The 17,727-nt window shown below is 48.8% G+C and overlaps 7 protein-coding genes across 7 annotated transcripts; 2 read left to right on the top strand and 5 right to left on the bottom strand.

Moving 5' to 3' along the window:
* Positions 1 to 1,947: 1,947 nt before the first annotated feature.
* On the top strand, positions 1,948 to 3,559 carry FIESC28_10342 (uncharacterized protein; the record flags this gene model as incomplete). The annotated part of the gene is made up of 4 exons (XM_031164474.1): positions 1,948 to 2,027; positions 2,087 to 2,205; positions 2,255 to 2,289; positions 2,342 to 3,559. The coding sequence occupies 4 exons, from the start codon at positions 1,948 to 1,950 to the stop codon at positions 3,557 to 3,559; spliced, it is 1,452 nt and encodes a 483-aa protein (XP_031011426.1).
* Positions 3,560 to 3,638: 79 nt separating this feature from the next.
* FIESC28_10343 (uncharacterized protein) lies at positions 3,639 to 6,021 on the bottom strand (the record flags this gene model as incomplete). The annotated part of the gene is made up of 3 exons (XM_031164475.1): positions 3,639 to 3,722; positions 3,776 to 5,446; positions 5,512 to 6,021. 3 exons carry the CDS (start codon positions 6,019 to 6,021, stop codon positions 3,639 to 3,641), a joined length of 2,265 nt encoding a protein of 754 aa, XP_031011427.1.
* A 1,870-nt stretch (positions 6,022 to 7,891) lies between these two features.
* Positions 7,892 to 8,797, top strand: FIESC28_10344 (uncharacterized protein; the record flags this gene model as incomplete). The annotated part of the gene is made up of 1 exon (XM_031164476.1): positions 7,892 to 8,797. The coding sequence occupies one exon, from the start codon at positions 7,892 to 7,894 to the stop codon at positions 8,795 to 8,797; it is 906 nt and encodes a 301-aa protein (XP_031011428.1).
* Positions 8,798 to 9,117: 320 nt separating this feature from the next.
* Positions 9,118 to 10,441, bottom strand: FIESC28_10345 (uncharacterized protein; the record flags this gene model as incomplete). The annotated part of the gene is made up of 2 exons (XM_031164477.1): positions 9,118 to 9,147; positions 9,206 to 10,441. The coding sequence occupies 2 exons, from the start codon at positions 10,439 to 10,441 to the stop codon at positions 9,118 to 9,120; spliced, it is 1,266 nt and encodes a 421-aa protein (XP_031011429.1).
* Positions 10,442 to 11,063: 622 nt separating this feature from the next.
* Positions 11,064 to 11,973, bottom strand: FIESC28_10346 (uncharacterized protein; the record flags this gene model as incomplete). The annotated part of the gene is made up of 5 exons (XM_031164478.1): positions 11,064 to 11,440; positions 11,492 to 11,622; positions 11,684 to 11,710; positions 11,767 to 11,882; positions 11,941 to 11,973. The coding sequence occupies 5 exons, from the start codon at positions 11,971 to 11,973 to the stop codon at positions 11,064 to 11,066; spliced, it is 684 nt and encodes a 227-aa protein (XP_031011430.1).
* Positions 11,974 to 12,734: 761 nt separating this feature from the next.
* Positions 12,735 to 15,191, bottom strand: FIESC28_10347 (uncharacterized protein; the record flags this gene model as incomplete). The annotated part of the gene is made up of 1 exon (XM_031164479.1): positions 12,735 to 15,191. The coding sequence occupies one exon, from the start codon at positions 15,189 to 15,191 to the stop codon at positions 12,735 to 12,737; it is 2,457 nt and encodes an 818-aa protein (XP_031011431.1).
* A 617-nt stretch (positions 15,192 to 15,808) lies between these two features.
* FIESC28_10348 (uncharacterized protein) lies at positions 15,809 to 17,562 on the bottom strand (the record flags this gene model as incomplete). Its single annotated transcript, XM_031164480.1, has 4 exons — positions 15,809 to 16,386; positions 16,436 to 17,196; positions 17,257 to 17,321; positions 17,539 to 17,562. The coding sequence occupies 4 exons, from the start codon at positions 17,560 to 17,562 to the stop codon at positions 15,809 to 15,811; spliced, it is 1,428 nt and encodes a 475-aa protein (XP_031011432.1).
* Between the last annotated feature and the right edge of the window lie 165 nt (positions 17,563 to 17,727).

The following is a 17,727-nucleotide window of genomic DNA, read 5'->3' on the forward strand; positions in this document are numbered from 1 at the left end:
GAATCGGGAGGCAATGAGGTCGGATTGAGATGCCGTGTTTGGTAAGGTTCAGTACTGGAAGCCAAGTTCCTAATGGTAGGATAAAAAGGTAAGGGTGGTGGAAATAACTGGGATGACCCCCGTTAATTTTCCCCTGGACCTTGGCTGTGGTTCTGGATATCGAAAAGTCAAAACAAGAGTCAAAGTTGGGTCAAACAAAGACTGAGGTGTAAGAGAGTTATCTATCGTATGGGAGAGAGCTCGAGGTTAGAGCTGCACACCACTTAATAATGCATGTCGTAGCCAATGGGTCTCAGGTAGAATCAACCAAGTATTCTTGGCAGGAGGGGAGATAGTCAGGCACAAAATAAAGACACAATGCTCTCTACGATTAATAAGTTTCTGGACTGTTTCTCTGCTCTGGTCTGTTCTGGTCCCGGTCTGGATTTCTTTTGCCAGGTTCCATTCTCAAAAATCACCCCTGACAGTAGTCCCCTTGTCTCAAGCTTGGATAGGGGATAGCGCATCAGATAGGGGTAAACTTGGGTAGCCATGGTGGAAAGTGTTTTGGTCGGTCCTGGGATTGGCGCTGGAGAGGCTAGCACAGGCACTGAACTAAGAACTTCAGTGGGAGAGTGGGGCGGGCCTCAGCGCCAACGGACGGACGGTTGGGTCTTCCAGCTCCTGCACCAGCTCCTGTTCCTGCTCCGCCGCAAAGTGAAACACAGTGCGGGGCTGGCGATGTGCTTCAGCTGGGACCTCACCCCAGAAACCTTTTTTTCGTCACTGACAGGCACGTTTCTACATGCCTTTTCAGGCTGTGAGTGGTTGGAGTCCAGCCACCAATGCACAGTATGAGTATTAGCCGTTGGATTGTAGCTGACAGGATTGGATGCGGACGAGAATGAGATGGAGAGAATCCATGCTCACCGGTGGGAGGGATCATGCTTACTTACTCCTTGTCGTGTCTGGTCTGTCGAGACAAAAGTCAGTTACATGCCAGCCAAGCGATGCAATACGATACGATGCGATACGATGCGATACCTCCTAGACTAAGCACGCGACACGATTCAGTTTGACACGAATTGATACAAGACGAAGCGAAGCGACAGATCCATTGTCAAGATCCAAAGTCGGCACACTGCAGTTCGAGACGAGAGCCTATGAAACATGAAAGACTCCGTCAACAATCAGTAATTGTTGTGCAGTACAATATCGTATCGGAGGTCGTTTTTCTGTAGGAGGGGGCGGCCTAGAAATTTGTCTGGCTGAGCTTTCTCGTAGTCTGACTGAACCCCTGTTCAAGCCAACAGCGAGTAATGCAAGGTACGCATTTGCTAACTCTGAGTCTAGTAAAGCCAATAAATAGGAAAGGATGTTCTGATTACATTATTACATCACAATTCCTTCACCGAGCATGATCAGTGTACCTGATTCTAGGGATACTGTTGAATCTTTTCTCTAATTGATATCCATCCAAACCATCACTGCGCTCAGGTACACCATGAATAAACCACGTGACCTAGACTTGTGTTGTATCATGACTTCTCATGTTCATGCTCATCTTCCTTGAACCCTGGCAAAATACAACAAGAAACTACGCACTGATCAAGTCTCCATACCTGCTGTTGGTTACTGGCAGTGCTGATCCGGTGGACCACCTCCGAATGTCTAACAATTACATTACCAAAAGTAGAAACAGATCCTCACCAAAACAACAGTAAAACTCCCGATTGCGACTCTGTAAGTCAGAAGAAGCTTGCATCAACACAAACACAGGCTATAACGATAATAGCAAAAAGCAACGCCAATCACTATCAACAAGTGCCGGGAAAGCGGTTCACCCTTGTTAGATGCCTAACAAATTGATTCACTAGCGGCGGCTTAATTCTTACTACAACTTTTATCACATGTTTGCTTTATTGCAACAACAGTCGTGAATCATTCATAAGCCATAACACAGGCATTATGCCTCCTCTAAAAAGAAGCAACTCGTGCACAGACATTGGATTTACTCTCCGGCGACAATTCCATAAAGACGATTTCAGGTGAGCCGTCGATCATATAGTATTGCTTTTTTCAATAACCTAACAAGTGACATTCACAGACCTCACCAGCGTGAAATCGTCGAGGCTGCTCTAGATGGCTTTGATGTATACGTCCAAGCAGCCACATCATTTGGCAAGAGTTTGTGCTTTCAGTTACCAGCAGTCATCGATCAGGGCAGTAAGTGACCTACCACCTGGAACGTGCTTCTCATCTAACCATGAATTAGTTACCATCGTTGTTTCCCCCCTGCTCAGTTTGATGGTACGACAGACCGGCCCTTTTATTACCATGGACTAAGCCCTGACTCTATCAGATCAACCAAGTTGAGGCGCTCAAAGCTTCTGGTATTGAAGCAAATGCTTATAACAGCATTACTCCTTATCAAGACAAGATTCGCATTGAACGTGACCTTGAAAGTGGTCACCCAAGAACCCGACTACTCTACGTTACACCAGAGTTGTGCTCTTCTCCGCGTTTCCGTGAACGTCTGCAACTAGTTTACAAGCAGAAGGAGCTCGCCCGCATTGCGATTGACGAAGCTCATTGCATATCAGAATGGGGCCACGACTTTCGAAAAGATTTCAAACGACTGTCATGGTTCCGAGATACCTTCCCAGATGTGCCAATTATGTGTCTGACGGCGACTGCCAACCCGCAAGTTCGCCAGGATGTACTGTCGATATTGAAACTTGACAAAACTCCCGAGAAGACAAAAGAGTTCCTGATGAACCCTCAGCGCAAAAATCTGCATCTGGAAATCCGTTACACCAAAGACGAAGAAGACAACCGCCTTAATGATTTTCTGCGGTGGATCAGAAGTGTCTATGCTCGTCGTGAAGGCAACGAAAGAAGAGCGGAACTCGATCAAGTGAATGAGCGTGTTAGTAATGTCCCAGGCATTATCTATACGATATCAAGGGATGAATGCGAGTCTCTTGCTGCCGCTCTTCGTGGGGAGGGCATCGGAGCGAGGCCTTTCCATGCCAAACTCCCTAAGGATGTCAAAGAAGAAACGCTTGCTCGGTGGATAAATAATGAAGTTGGTTACGATATCATTGTTGCGACGACAGCTTTCGGTATGGGTATCGACAAGAACAATGTGCGTTTTGTTGTTCACTGGCGCATTCCCAAATCCTTCGAGGGCTACTATCAAGAAGCTGGTCGTGCAGGTCGAGACGGCAACGCGAGCTACTGCTTTCTCTACTACAGTCGAGAAGATCTAGAGCGAGTGACACGATTAATCAGATCGGACTCGAAAGAAGAGACGAACCAAATTGCCAGACTGAAAAGCTTACAGGCTCTTGCTCAATATTGCGAAGATACCGACAAGTGTCGGCATGCTACTATATGCAAGTACTTTGGTGAAACGAGCATGCCGGACTGCGACTTCGCTTGCGACTGGCACAAGGATCCACAGGAGTTGGAAACGAGGTTCATGAGAGGCTTGGCAAGCGAGGAATGGGTGAGCACGCAGGCACAGCAAGGCACTTATGATATCCCTGGAACTTATGATGCTTATTATGGTGATTAATGATACGGATGTTTCGTGAGCAGCCTTCTGTCACAACCGCAGTCGATTATTATTGTTTCGTGGTGTTCCAAGTCGATAATCAATTCATGGCTGGCCAATGGCTCTCTTTACCGGCTGTTGGAAACCCAAGGAGGTCGGATATATCCCACTCCATGATATTATTCTGATCCGAACTGTTAGAAACGCCAAGAATTTGCTATTGACAAGGTCACTTACATTGAAGAACATGTCCGGGCCGAGGAAGTCAGTATGGAAGCTGTCTGAGGTGAGAACTGATTCTTGCGGCGTGGTAGCCGCTTGGACTTCACGCATCATTACTACGCAGTCACGTAAAGTCGAGATAACAGCTTCGTACACAGCTGTTTTGACTGGACGTCCCGTTTCGAGTGCTCGAATATGGGCTAAATGCGCATTCGAGAATAGAAGCCTCTTGAGACTAAGGTTTCCTCGAGCTATGAGACAGCGAAGTTGTCTGCCTATCTCTTCCAGAGTCTGCATCAGAGGGTTACGAGCGGCCCTCGCCATCTCTTTGAGTATATCCGACTCATGATCTGGTGTTGACTCGTCCTGTAGGTCGGTTATGATCTCGAGTGCCAGGATGAGCATAGCATCAAAGCTCAGCGCACATTTGAACAGACCTCGTCCGACAAAAGACAATCGAGACATGTCGTCCCACAGCTGAAGAGGCACATCCAGGTCGACGCCCTTGCTTCCAGTTGCAATGACGAGAGCAGCCTCAACACATACTTTACGAGAAAGATAAAACCGAGGATCTATTTTCGCCTGTAGCATAAAGTCTCGATGAAGAAACATGATGAAACGACGCAACTGAATATCGATCAGCTTACGGTGGAACTCGGTAGCTTCCAAAGTCGAGCCATGTTCGACTTTAGCCTGACCCTGCTTGTATGAGTTGAAGAAGGCAGCTACATCTCTGCACGCCGTACGTAGTTCCGTTCCCATTGCTAGGGCATTCTCGTGCGACTTTTCTTGTCGAATGTCGTTCAGTAATCGTATTATTCCCACTCTTAGCCGCAAAGATTTGGCCAGGAATATTTGAAGATACGAGTCTGTAAACGTATCCATAGGATATGGTGTTTCGGAAGAGGTTGACTCAAGGTCAGGGTCGTTGAAGTTTGATGGAATGGGCGCATCGAAGTCTTCTTCGGAAAGATGCAGAGGTAGACCAAGGTCCAGACATGACTGAACGGCCAGCTCTAGTACTGTGGCCCAAAGTCGAGCGCGGAACTCTTTCTGGAAGAGTGATAGACCAGAGAATAGCTTGGGGTCCCGGTGGAGGCCCATGGTGACTGCAGCGCGTAACAGAGAGCTTGATGAGAGCCATGAAGTTGCTCCACGGCAGTTGAAGGTTGTTTGGCGAGCAAGTATCAGTAGGCAAAACACTTGCAAGCCATCAAGATTATAGGTTGTCTTCTCGTTTGGTCCTGTAAGCCACCACTGGGCATTTTGAATCCACGTCTGCGCAAGCCGCCATAGGTGATTTATCTCGTTATCACTATCAAACTTCGCAAATGTAGTACCGATAGCCATGGCCAACGTTAGCCTGACCATAGAGACAGTTGATAGCGACGATGGATGTTCACTGTCCCATAGTCGGTCATATTCCTTCCAGAAAGAGGGGATGTGTACGATGCGGTACATGGGCTCGAATGTACGAAGGTAACAGGCTATTAGCTCATCACAGACTGCTTTGGTAGGGAGAGTACTGCGCAAGTTTTGGATGGGTTGCTCAAGGTTAGATGAAATCTGTTTCTTGAGGCCGAAGCGTATGCTCCGTGCTTCTTTCAATACGTCGAAGAAATCAGACTTGGCATATTCAAAAGATGGCTCGACCTCGACAGGATGAAAGTTTCCAGAGACAGGGAACTGTAGTATTGTTAGGGCCATCTGGGCGGCATCATTGAAGTGATTATGGGCTGTGACAGACTTACCTTCTCTGCAGTATGGAGCCAATGCGTTTGGCCGAAGAGCTTGGTCTTTTCTGGTACATGACGAAGTCTTGGTGTAAACGGCGCAATTGAATTTGAGGATGGAGTCTGTATCAAAACTTGAGGGGATGAGACAGGTTGAAAGACATGATTTTCTCGAGTCAATACGGGAGTCTGGTTGTCGATGGATCTTGATGGTAGAGACACCGGATCTCGGGGATAGGCCACGGCCCTGTTCTGAGTCTGCGGCGTTGCTATAACTTCCTCCCTTTCAACTGCTGCCAAGGTCCGAGTTTCCGGGGCGGCTTCAACGGTGCTCCCATCACGGTAAGAACATCGCATCGGCGCTCTGGCCCGGACACAACCGGTACAGGGCTGACCCATATCACACTTGACCTTCCTAGACCGGCATTGTTCACAGGACCGGGCAGGTCTCCTTCTGCGGCGTTTGAGCGGCGGTGGAGGACTTCCGGTTGAAGACATGGCCGATGTTGGACGGATAGTCTGCGGCATTGTGTTTGGCAGGTATTTTCTGTTTAATTGTAGGACAAGGAAAGGATGTTGGGTTGAAGTGTAAGTGAGTATGTGAACTTATCACCGAAGTTTCTTATGTCCGGAGCGTTGCAAAATAACACAATCACATTACCAGAGCAATCACACCCAATTTGAAAGACTAATATGTCAGACGTGGGGTCTACTGCCGAGCTTCGGCATTTGGTCTCAAACTACCCTAAAGACTATAAATCAAGACATTAAGATCATACATAAATGGCCCAGACCTCAGCAGTTCTTCGTATTGGCTGAAATGCAGTAGGCCTAATTATTGCCAATGAAGCGGATATTTGTTAAGTATCACAGTGGCGTAACAAACATCGTGGACTCGTAGCCTCTTAGATAAAACGGGAGCGGCTGAAGTTGCTCTCCGTACAAATACACATCAAGGAGCAGAGAGATAAAGTTGAGAGGGAAAGACTGGCCAACTGTCACGCAAGAAACGCGGCTAATTTGGGAAGAAGTATCATAGAGGCAAACCGTAGTGATACAAGATCTTAACATAGTCCTTTTGCTGTATTGCCAATCAGAGACCTCCATCACTGTTCTTCTCTCAATATTGACAAATCGATCCCGCTGTAGTACAAAAGTATCTGATTATTGGCCTATAAGAAACATTTCCTACGGATGTTTTAGTCCGATGACTATATTCTCAAGAAGTTAACCCCTGGCAAGACCATGCATGCCGCTCGTACACAGAGCCTCGTGATGACTATCGTCTAAAGAAAAGAAACGGATGACGACTAGACTTCGAAGATGATGTAGGATCATGACGAGGAGACGATAATAAAGCAGAGTGGCTTACACGGTGTTTACGCCTAGAGAATGTACCATAGATCACTGACGTTTTCCTACAGCCTGAGTTTCCGAAATGACATATGAACAAGACTGATTTGAAGATAGTATCAGTTCTTCTTATTAATGGCACAAGTCTAGGAATAACCGGAAAGACATAGTCAAGAGAATGTTCGATGAGTAAGTGATGCAGCAGACAACACCAACAACTCAAAGAAGAAAAGATGATAATGCCAAGCACCAGACACATCCTATCTTAGAAGTCGAGAGAATGACTGTTGTTCACTGCATATGAAGCTGAAAGACAAGTGAGATTCATATCGCTGGCCTCATGGGATGGTCAATATTCCAGGCCCGTTGCATATACGAGCCTCGAGTAGCTGAGTCCACGAGTACTGTATCGGTAGATCTACTAGGTTCGAAATATGTTGGCCAATCTTGAGCTCACGAGGTGACTAGCCGAGTGATACCAACTTCCCAATGTGACTACAACTAGTCTCTGGGTTGAGCCTAGAACCTCGACCTAATTAGGTGGTGTTGGCATACGAAAGCCCGTCAGACTCATCACCAACTCGTCATCTATGGCCCCAGACAAGTGCACTTCAAGAATTCAGCTGAGCCGAGAGGCTTGATGATCGGATGAAACATTGCCGGATTATCGTGACCCAAGATGCTATTATCATAACTTCCTGAAGCCACGAGAATGTCATTGGGCTCGACACCGGTACTGAGAAACCATGACTGCAGGGCAGCAGCAGTACTGAGGCTTCGGGATCTTGAGAGTAAGCATCATGGTGACTTGCACATCTTTGCCTGAGACCATCGGGTTTGGAAAGCACGAAAATGCGAAGCAAGCCACGACAATGGAATGAGAAGCTCTGAGATCGTCTTAAACAGAAGCTCGAATCATCTATAAGAGGGCCTTCATCCTTCACGAGTCCTTGAACATTATCCTCATCAAGCAAGCTTTTCTGCACCTTCACACTCGTTAACACACTTTCGTTACAAAACCCACTTCGCTACCCCTTCAATCAACATGAAGCTGTACCAAGTCACTGCCGTCCTGGCCTTCATTGCCACTGGTGTCATCGCAACCCCTGGCGGCTTCGACAAGGACATCAAATCCCCTGAGAAGCACGGTGAAGACAACTACCCCGGCAAGAAGGGGGATGATGACCACCGTGGTGGCAAGGGACATGGAGGTCATGACGACGACGGCGATGAGGAGTTTGGCCGTAGCGGCAAAGGTCGTGGCGACAAGGGAAAGAAGTACGAATGGGACATCGAACGCTGTGACTGGTGTCCCTACAACCCCAAGATCTGGGTTGGATACGAGCCCAAGGGCCGTGGCTACAAGCGCTCTTGCCCCGAAGACAAGAGGAAGTGCCAGAAGTACGCCTACGACTACTCCAAGGCCACCTACTCCGGATACTTCAGCGAGTCCCAGAAGTGCTCCAAGGGCGACAACTACAAGGTCAACGGCAAGGTCGGTGCTTGCAGTGGCTACGGCAAAGCCCAGTGCCTGATCGTCCAGTACGAGGACTATGAGAAGTGGTCTGACAAGATCGCCTACCTCGGGCTCTACTCCTACAAGAAGGAAGGCCCCAAGGACAAGAAGCACCTCAACTTCAACAAGTACTGCAAGAAGGACAAGTGCGTCGTTCCCATTGAGAAGGTCCCCGGTTACCCCAAGTTCAAGGACAGTGTCTATGTTGGAATTGACGACGACCAGTGCCGTGAGGGTTTCAAGAAGGGTGGCAAGGGCAACGACCACGACAACAAGGAGGGCAGTAAGGGCGGCGACTACGACGATGACGAGGTCGACGAGTACAAGAAGCACGGAAAGAACTACCCTCGTGGCCGATACGACGAAGTCAAGTACGTCAAGCTCGACATTGAAGCCAAGTACTCCAAGTGCGCCGAGTTCTGCTGCTGCGCTTAAGGGGCAATCAAGTTGTGATGCGAAGGTGGGACGATGAGGGCTTCACAGATGTGGCGGTCTCTGGTCACTTTTCAACTTCACTGCAGAATAGCACTTTAGCTCTTCTTCTTGGCAAGCCTGGCTCTCCGACAATCGACGGATCATCATAGACAGACATGGTGGTTCGCAAGAAATATTTGGACTTGGTATTTGTGGCCTGTATCATGATGCCAGTCTAAAACCAAAGGGGCTATGTGCTATGCATTAGACATAAACAGATTTCATTCATCCCAACCCCTAAACGCCATACAAAAGAAAGTTTCTATGCTTGCGTCTTTTCTTCATTCCTTGCGGTTTGCGGCAACAAATTCCTATTAGATAGTTAGTACGGGGGGATCACTTTGGATATGGGATAATTGAAGCACTTACAGGAAACTCCTTTTGCAGCGCGTTGGTGACGTTTTCCACTTCCTCGGCCAGACTTTGGACATTGGCATCCCATGTTCGCATTTCCTTGCCGACGGTAACTTCAGCTCGTCCACTTCCCTTCTCTCCTGAGGCTTCACCGCCCTCGAAGTACACGATTCTGTCAAGTTGGTCCATTCGACCTACCAGGCGGCCTTGTTCGATCATACGAGCTGTAGTTTCCTCCGCCTTATCGGCATCCAGTCCCAACAGTGATCCCAAGGCCTCGAATCTAATGTTTCTGTATAGTCTTGAGGCACCGAGAAGGTTATGTTCAACAACAGCCTTGGCAAGTACTGTTGATCCGTCGGACGTTGTCGCCAGCTGATGTGGTTGCAGACCCTCAGCAAACTTTTCTACTTCCTGAGGAGACAATAGTCGATCAAGGAACATCTTCTCCAAAATACCAAACTCTTCCAGCTGAGATGAGCGCTCGTCCTTGTACAGACGACCCAATGTGCGATTTCTCATGGGACCTGCGGGGGCCAGAACAGCACACTTGATAGCCATGCTAAGGGTGTGCACACGATCGTCCTCGTCGATGGCGGGGAAGAAGCTGATTTCGTGATATCGCTGAGATGCAGACAAGAAGTCACGCTGAGCATCAAGAATACGAGCCTGCGACAGCTTAAAGTGCAGGTTCAGTTCTTGATCAGAGACTGAGTGCATTATGTTCTTGAGCTTATTGATATACATCTCGGCGGCAGTAGAGTCGTCCACCTCGAGGTAGTTTCGTACGATCCGGACCCATGTTCGCGCCTTCTCCTCGTCGGTGACCTTGCGCTGGGAGCTATCTAGTGGGATATCGGCGAGTGTTTTGGCGGCATCGAGGAAGTCTTCATTCTTCTCGTGGGCAGTAGCAATGAGCTCTCGGAGTGTGGCACCGGCATCGACGAAAGATGATGACGAAGGCTGAGCGGCAATGGTGTCGAGCGTGCAGTTTCCAACCTCGATCCACAGGTCATCCTCGTTCGGTAACTCTCGAAGTGTCGCGATGAAAGATGCGAGAAGTGTTCGTGTGGCTACGACGCCGAGCGCCTGGCCGAAGAAAGAGTCGACGATAGCATTGAGATCGTCGGCGGTGGGTGGAGGCGAGAGATTCTTGAGGTTTGGTAGAAACTGCTCGTAGACCGGGGCTTTTTCGCCGGAAGCAGATTCAGCTTTCGATATAGCATCTGCGACTTGAGGGTTTGACGCCATTGTTGTTACTTTGCTACTGAATATGAGAATAAGTTGAGAGTCAAGAAGTGGAGGTTATGGTAGTAGGTGTAGCCTAGAGTTAACGGATGGTAAAGTTGAGGCTCGCTGCAGGCGTCAGTGTGGAGGGGCGGAGGGGCAAGCAGGGGTCAGCTCTAGTGGGGTATCGTCCATAGCTTTCCCGATTAGCGCCATCATGGCCCAAGAAGCTATTAATCTTAATCCATTATTTGTTTATTTCATTCTCAACTTTCATCCTTAAAATTACTGTGAAGATGATATCCTAAGATTTAAAGCTATTCTTACTAAGCCCTGAGGGTAAGGAAACGAAGCTAGAAGAGCTAAACAATAATCAGATAGTAACGATGACAAGGTTCGATCACTTTAATACTGATACATCAGCACATATTACTTTCAACAAGTAGTACAAATTCGCATCTATCATATTGGTTATCATATATCCAAGTCTACTAATGCTGCCTATAAAAATAAAGGCCCAGCCTGTATACCGACTGCCATGCTCAAAGCCATGCATGCTGTTATGCAAAAGAGCCTCCCACGCCTCAACGCCAAATTCAATTCGACCACCGCCAGTTTGCTTGCGAGTTACACATCCATCCCCTGTCTATTTGTTCTGCCAGAGCAAAGTTCGAAGCGAGTCAAACTCGTTACAATCCTTATAGATATACGTCATGCTGCTTCTCAAGCTCGACTGCAGGTCCTCGGGGTGGTACCGGAAGATCAACATAACCATAGCCCAGGACAGCGAGGCGAACGCTGGCCAGGCGTAGTGGTTGATCGTGCTGTGAAGAGGCTCGGACGATACGACAGGCAAGCCGGCGCCGGGCTTGACGGCGATGCGTGCGAGGGCGAGCATGACGCGCGCAAAGACGTAGATGACGATCTGCTGGTTGACCGATGATATCTTTCCTGTGCGCTTCGATCGACCGCCAAAGACGAAGTAACCACCGACAAGACCGCCTACGAAAGAATCGTATGTACCTGGGTAGAGTTAGGATCTGAGTTTCAACCTGGACAACGGCAATGACGTACCCTCCTTTCCAGGCTCTGCGCCAAAGTACTTGAGCGCCAACATCGTCAGCTTATAAATGGTAGCGAAGCGCGCCAAGTTTGTCGCATGGTGTCTTGTCGCTCGAAGGACTAGTTTGACCTTTTCTCGGAATCTGGGTTCGTCACACGTTAGCTCGAAGTCGGTAGGTTGCATGGGAGAGAGGTCAAGCGTACGTTCCGGAGCGGAAGAGGAATACCATCCTGTTGGAAGTGAGATTAGCGATCATTTAGATATATCGAGCTCATGGGTAACTTACACCAACGCATGTGGAAACCGCACCTTGGTTCCGTAAATAATACCATTGCGCGCCGTCTTGACCAGCGATAATAGATCATGGTATTGCGGGTTCTTGACAATCTCCTCAAGCGAGGCCTATCCAAAACCAGTCAGCGCAAGCTCGATCGCGTGTCGCAAAACAATAAGGCCGTACCTTCAACACCTCTAGTGACGATGACATGGCCATATTGTCGGTAGAAGAAACGTAGACAGTCAGAGCGGTCGCAGGATCGGAAGTCGGTGGATGTCGCAAAGCGCTGTCCTCTCAAGGCATCGAACGTTGTCGCCTTAATCCGTAGGTTAGATCTGAAGTGTGGAAGATTCGTATAGGAGCATGGATTAAGTCGGATAAAGTTGGTAGATTCATGGGTTTTGAAGACGAGTCGAGGCGTCCCCAGACTTAATCGCATGGAGCAATGTCACCTGGGCATGAGCCTCGGATGTTTGGGCTTGCTCTCGGCTTGTGTTGCGGAGAACGGCAACATGTCCCCACTGGGGAAAGCACTACAGGGCCTGGCCGCCTATGACGCAGGGGGATTCACCATTTTGTCCACTGAAGATGGTCAGGATTTGGGGAGAGTCAGTCTAAAGGCATTTCACATGCAAATTGAGAGTTTAGCCAAGATCTGGGGAAGATCTCACGTAAGTTACATTCACATGGGACTAGATAGTACGTATATATTCATCTCTCTTTCCAGAATCTACAGCAATGCTATGCCAATGCTTCAGCAACTCTTATGCAAATGGATCCATTCTCCAAGGATCTCTAATAGTCAATGCCAAAACTCCACGCTATGGATCCATGTCCCTTGATCTCTTCCCGAGAGGCCCTCCCTCCACTTTGACCTCGGTAGACCAAAACTGTAACCGTGAGGCTCTGCTATGCATAACCACCAACACCATCACCACTAAAGCTGTTGTAATATATATAATGGAGTTTGAGAAATATCAACACCATCGTTCATGAGGCTCTCTCCATTTGATCTTGAGAATTTCAAATATTCTCCGCTCATCTCTTCCCTCAACCAACTCCCCTTCCGTGACCTTGACACGCTGCGGACCTCGCATAACGTCCTTGTACAGACCACGTTGGTTCAGTCGCATTCCTTTCTTGGAAGCCAACAGTCGCATACTGCGATTAAAGATATCGTTGCCGGTGAAATATAGCAGGGCAGCACCCCTCTCAGACTCAGGCACGAGCAGGAAATCGATGCGCCTCCAGACAGGCTTGTAATCATGGTCGTTGAAGCCGCTGATCTTGGGCAGCACACAGCAGCCATGCCACTTACTCCCGTCGCTGGCAGACCGAGATGATGCTAGTCGTGCCACGAGAAACCCATCGGCTTCGAGACGTTGGACTAAACTGTCGAGAAAAGGCCGGAGTTCAGCTGATGACTCAGTCTTCGATTTGGTAATGATAAAATCAATGTCACCGGACGATTCTGCTCCTCTTCGATAACTGCCTCCAATGATGAGCTCTACTTGTGGATCAATACGCTGAGCAGTTGTCTTCACAACTGTCCCCAGAGCTTCAACTTCGCGACGTGGAATCCTGGTGTTCAGGTCATCATAGTGCTCGATGCCCAACAGCTGATTCGGCGTGAGTTTGGCCTTCGCCATCAGGTCGTCCAGTGTCCTGAAACCTTGTGCCAGCCACTGTTGGGCCTGACTGTTTCCAACACCATAGATGCCGAGGAATAGCTGAAGTGCTTCATCCATTGGCTCTTTTTGTGCGTACTCGAGCCTCTGCAATCTATCCGTCGTAACAATTTCCTCGATCTTCTGCGCCAGACGAGTTCCCACGCTGGGTAATCGCTGTGCCTCTTCAGCAGTTGTGATCTTTGTCTCTTGGCGCTTTAAAGTGCTAATGACTTTTCTGTACGCAGTTGTTCGCCAGTGGTCGTTGATTCGGTTGTAATAGTCAGCCATCTTCTGTAGGACCTCTATCGTGCGGGCATTTGGATGCCCCGCTTTAGCGTCCTTGACCCCAGCAGAGTTACACGAAAATCGATCCTCGAAAGCGATATCTTTGCGACCTGATCTCGTCTTTCTTCTCGTCTTGCGCATATTGGCTCTCTCGTCTTCTGAGCCTGACATGGACTGTTCTTCTGGTCCCATATCTGCGACAGTCTGAGCGTCGTCGTCATCTGCGTCTAATGGGAGGTCCTTATACTCCTCCATTATCTCGATGTACTCGGACAACTCGTCTTCATGACCATCTCCTTTTTGGGTTTGTTTAGCATTGCTGGTTTCATGTGCAACTGATGTAGTGGAAACATTTCGGGAATGAGCCGCTTTACTACTGGTGCTTGCAGGATGAGATGAGATCATGTCTTCAAGATTCAGTATTACCGGATGTGAAGCCGTGGGAGCAGGCGTCTCGGCGATTTGACTCCGATGAGGTGATTCTTCAATCCTCTCTGGAGTACCTTGGAGAGGCACATGATCCCATCGTTTCGAGTTTCTCTGAGGCGGCTTAAGCGGCAACGATCGGACAGACTCTAGAGAACTGCGCGGAGCGACTGAAGGTCCATCATCTGGCGCCGTCGGCTGGCCTGTAAGTTGGTACTTCTTCTGATTGCATTGAAGCAGTGCCTTGAATTGGATACAGTCGATAGGATATTCCTCGTTCACCACCTTAGGTGGGAGGTTCTTATTGGTTTTCTTCAACACGCCCTCCAGGTCCTTGAACTGGATGTGTTTCTCCACAACGATATGAGTCGCAATGCGCGGCGTTCGCACCCACGTCGCACCGAACTCGCGTGCCTTCGTGATGCGCAACCTCCGAGCCGGCGCGATATCATCATCAGGGACGTAGTAAAAAGTAAGATCCTTAAATATCTGCTCGCTCTCTGGCCGGAGTTTGATCGAAGACTCGCGCTTCCGCTTCTTCATAGCCAAGCTTGGTGAAGGAGACTCGCCGACCACTTGGCCAAGAGTTCTTCCGGAGGCAAATATGGGCGTGGAGCCACTTCTAGGAAGCAGCCTTTGCGTCTGACGAGTAGAGTCAGGGATAGGTGTATCATCGACTAGAATAGCCCCATCACTTCGCTGATTCAAGAGCGTGCCGAGTCTGCTCTTCTGGCCCATAGCTGTCATAGGTGTACCCTTAATAATCTTTGCGCCTTGAGCAGGTGCTGGGGTTGGAATAGAGGCGACCCTTCTAGGCGTCACTCTCGACTCTTGCGACTCATCGTTGGTGAGATCTAGCACAAGGGGCTCTTTCTCTTGAGGTTTAGGGGTTGGCTGTGGTTTCGGCTTTGGTCTAGGCGCAAAGAAGCTGCGGCATCGAATCCTCTCTTGTTTCTCTCCTTCATCAAACTCATCATCACTATAAAGGATCTGGAATCTGTTGAAAATCGCCGTCTTTTCTTCCAGCGCCCTTTCCTCTTGTGAGTCCATCATGATGTGCTTATGTTCCATGTTTGTTGTTGCATGACGAACGCGATTACGAGTGCAGGGTCACCTTCATGACCAAGAAAATACTGATGGATGCCTATAACCAAAAACCAAAGGTCATGTGAGAAAACAAGCCAAGTGTAACGGAATAGCGTAAGCTGTTCAGGTTATTGTTCCGGGTAAAAAGAAGATGTTCAATTGTTCACGTTGCGACCAAGACTTCCATTGCTGATTGAAGATTCAAGGTTGCATGTGATTGGCTCACGTCATGCATGAACCACTGAAGTTGCCAGGCTTCAACACTAAATTGGGTAAAGACCCGCTAATTCATTAACGACCATGAACCTGACAATTCCCGGACCGAGTATCTAATGTTGATATGTCTTGTATTATGCTATTTTACTGGTAGTTTTGTCCAATATACATACACCTTAATGAAACTCCTTACTATACAGCCAAACAATCTTGCTAAAACGGTTCAAAAACCGGGGTATCTATAACTCAATCCCAAATCATGGCGCCGTTAGATGCGTATAAATCGACTCGACACATGGCCCTCTGACGCTGTTATGTCATGAAATAAAGCCTTACTCTTGTTATGTAAAGTCCCCAAAGTTGCGACCTCACTGGGGAAATGCTACTGGAGCATGCGCGGGTTGGCCACCAAACATGCGAGCGTCGATCATAGGGATATGGTTCTTCTCGTAGTGGTGAAATGCTGTAGGATCAGCAGAGTATCGGCTTCCGGATTCATTATCCATGTCGCTAACAACCTCTCGGGTGAGCTCAACATAGTCGTAGGCGAACTCTCCAATTTCGGCGTCGTCGATACCCTGAAGCTCAGCCTCAGAATCGACGCGCAGGCGCAGTCCAGGGATGAGGTTCATGAGGAACAGAATGAGACATGTAACGGTGAAGGAGTAAAGTCCTCCGCAGATCGAGTCGGCAAGCTGGTATCCCATCTGAGCCCAGTGATGCTCAACCCATCCACCCTTGATGTGAGAGTAACCGTCGAGGGCAGCGATAGTCGGGCTGGCGAAGAAGGCGGTGCAAATATTGCCAATGAGACCGCCAACACCATGAACGGCGAAGATATCGAGAGCATCGTCGATTCCGAGAAGGAACTTGACCTTGGTAGCGTAATTCGAACCGGCAGCGCCAACAGCACCAAAGATGATAGCAGCCCAAGGAGGCACATAACCTAGAGAATTGTTAGAGCACTATGTGAGATGAAGTTGTGATGAACATACCAGAACCTGGGGTGATGCAAACTAGGCCCGCGACAACACCGGAGCAAAATCCAACAGTAGAGAACTTTCTCTCAAGGCGATAGTCCAAAAGACACCAAGTCATTCCACCGACGCAAGCAGCCAGGTTAGTAACAACAGCTGCCATAACACCACGAAGGTTAGCTGAAAGGGCAGAGCCAGCATTGAAGCCAAACCATCCGACCCAAAGGAAGACAGTTCCAGTCACGATATGAGTAGCATTGTGAGGGCGATAGTTGAGCTCATGTGTTCCATGGCCACTACGCTTGCCCAACATCATGGAGTAGGCCAGGGCAGCGCTTCCAGAAGCGATGTGCACAGGGGTACCTCCTGCAAAGTCCAGGCCGCCCATCTTGTTAGACCAGCCATTAGGGTTCCAGGTCCAGCAGGCGATGGGGTCATAGACGACAGTGGCCCACACGAAGATGAAGATGATGCAGGGGAGCATTCGGCCTCTCTCGGCGACGGCGCCAGTAGCGAGAGCGACAGTCAAGGCTGAGAACATGCCTTGATAAACAGCGAACATCATATCGGGCAGATGCGCCGAGCCTACCGAGGGACGGGCCAAGACATCGCGGAAACCAAAATTGGCCAAGTCACCGATGAAGGGACCGGCCGTATGTGAGAATGTAAGTGAGTAACCCCAGAAGAACCATTGAAAGGTTGTTACTGCGGCGCTCATTACAGAAAGCCATATAAGCGATAGGGCTGATTTGCGACGGGCGAGACCTGAATAGAAGAAGCTACAAAGAAATGTTAGTGCGTGTTAAGAATTTTGCCGATAAGAGAGGGAAAAGACTTACCCAACGCCTGGAATCATTAACAATACTAAAGCAGTGGCTGAGAGCATCCACGCGATATCTCCGGCCTGAGTTGCGGGCGCAAAAGGTCAGCTTGCGGGCGTTCAAAGATACTGGGGACCCACTGGCAGTCTGTCTCTCGTCTCGTCTTACTGTGAATGTTCTCATGGTGAGAGAAAAATGAGAACAGAAGAGAGAGAGAAGAGCAGAGCCATGAGAATGATGAGGATAGAGTCATGGATCGTCTGATGGTAGAGTAGAAGAATGTAAGTAGAGTAGACTCACCTTGTACCAGATATTGACATCCATGGTGAGCGGGTCTGCACCTATTGCTCCTGTACCGTTATACTTGAGATTGGTTGCTCCTCTGGCGTCTCCATCGCCTCCCATGGCGGCGACGTGATTTCTGGCTTGGGAGGAGTGATATAGAAATAGAAATGCCAGAGTCGAAGGATTGAAGAGCGACAGGGAAGT

The sequence above is a fragment of the Fusarium coffeatum genome (genome assembly GCF_003316985.1).
Source record: "Fusarium coffeatum strain FIESC_28 chromosome Unknown BRIP53273_contig_302, whole genome shotgun sequence".
In the NCBI taxonomy this organism is placed as follows: Eukaryota; Fungi; Ascomycota; class Sordariomycetes; order Hypocreales; family Nectriaceae; genus Fusarium; species Fusarium coffeatum.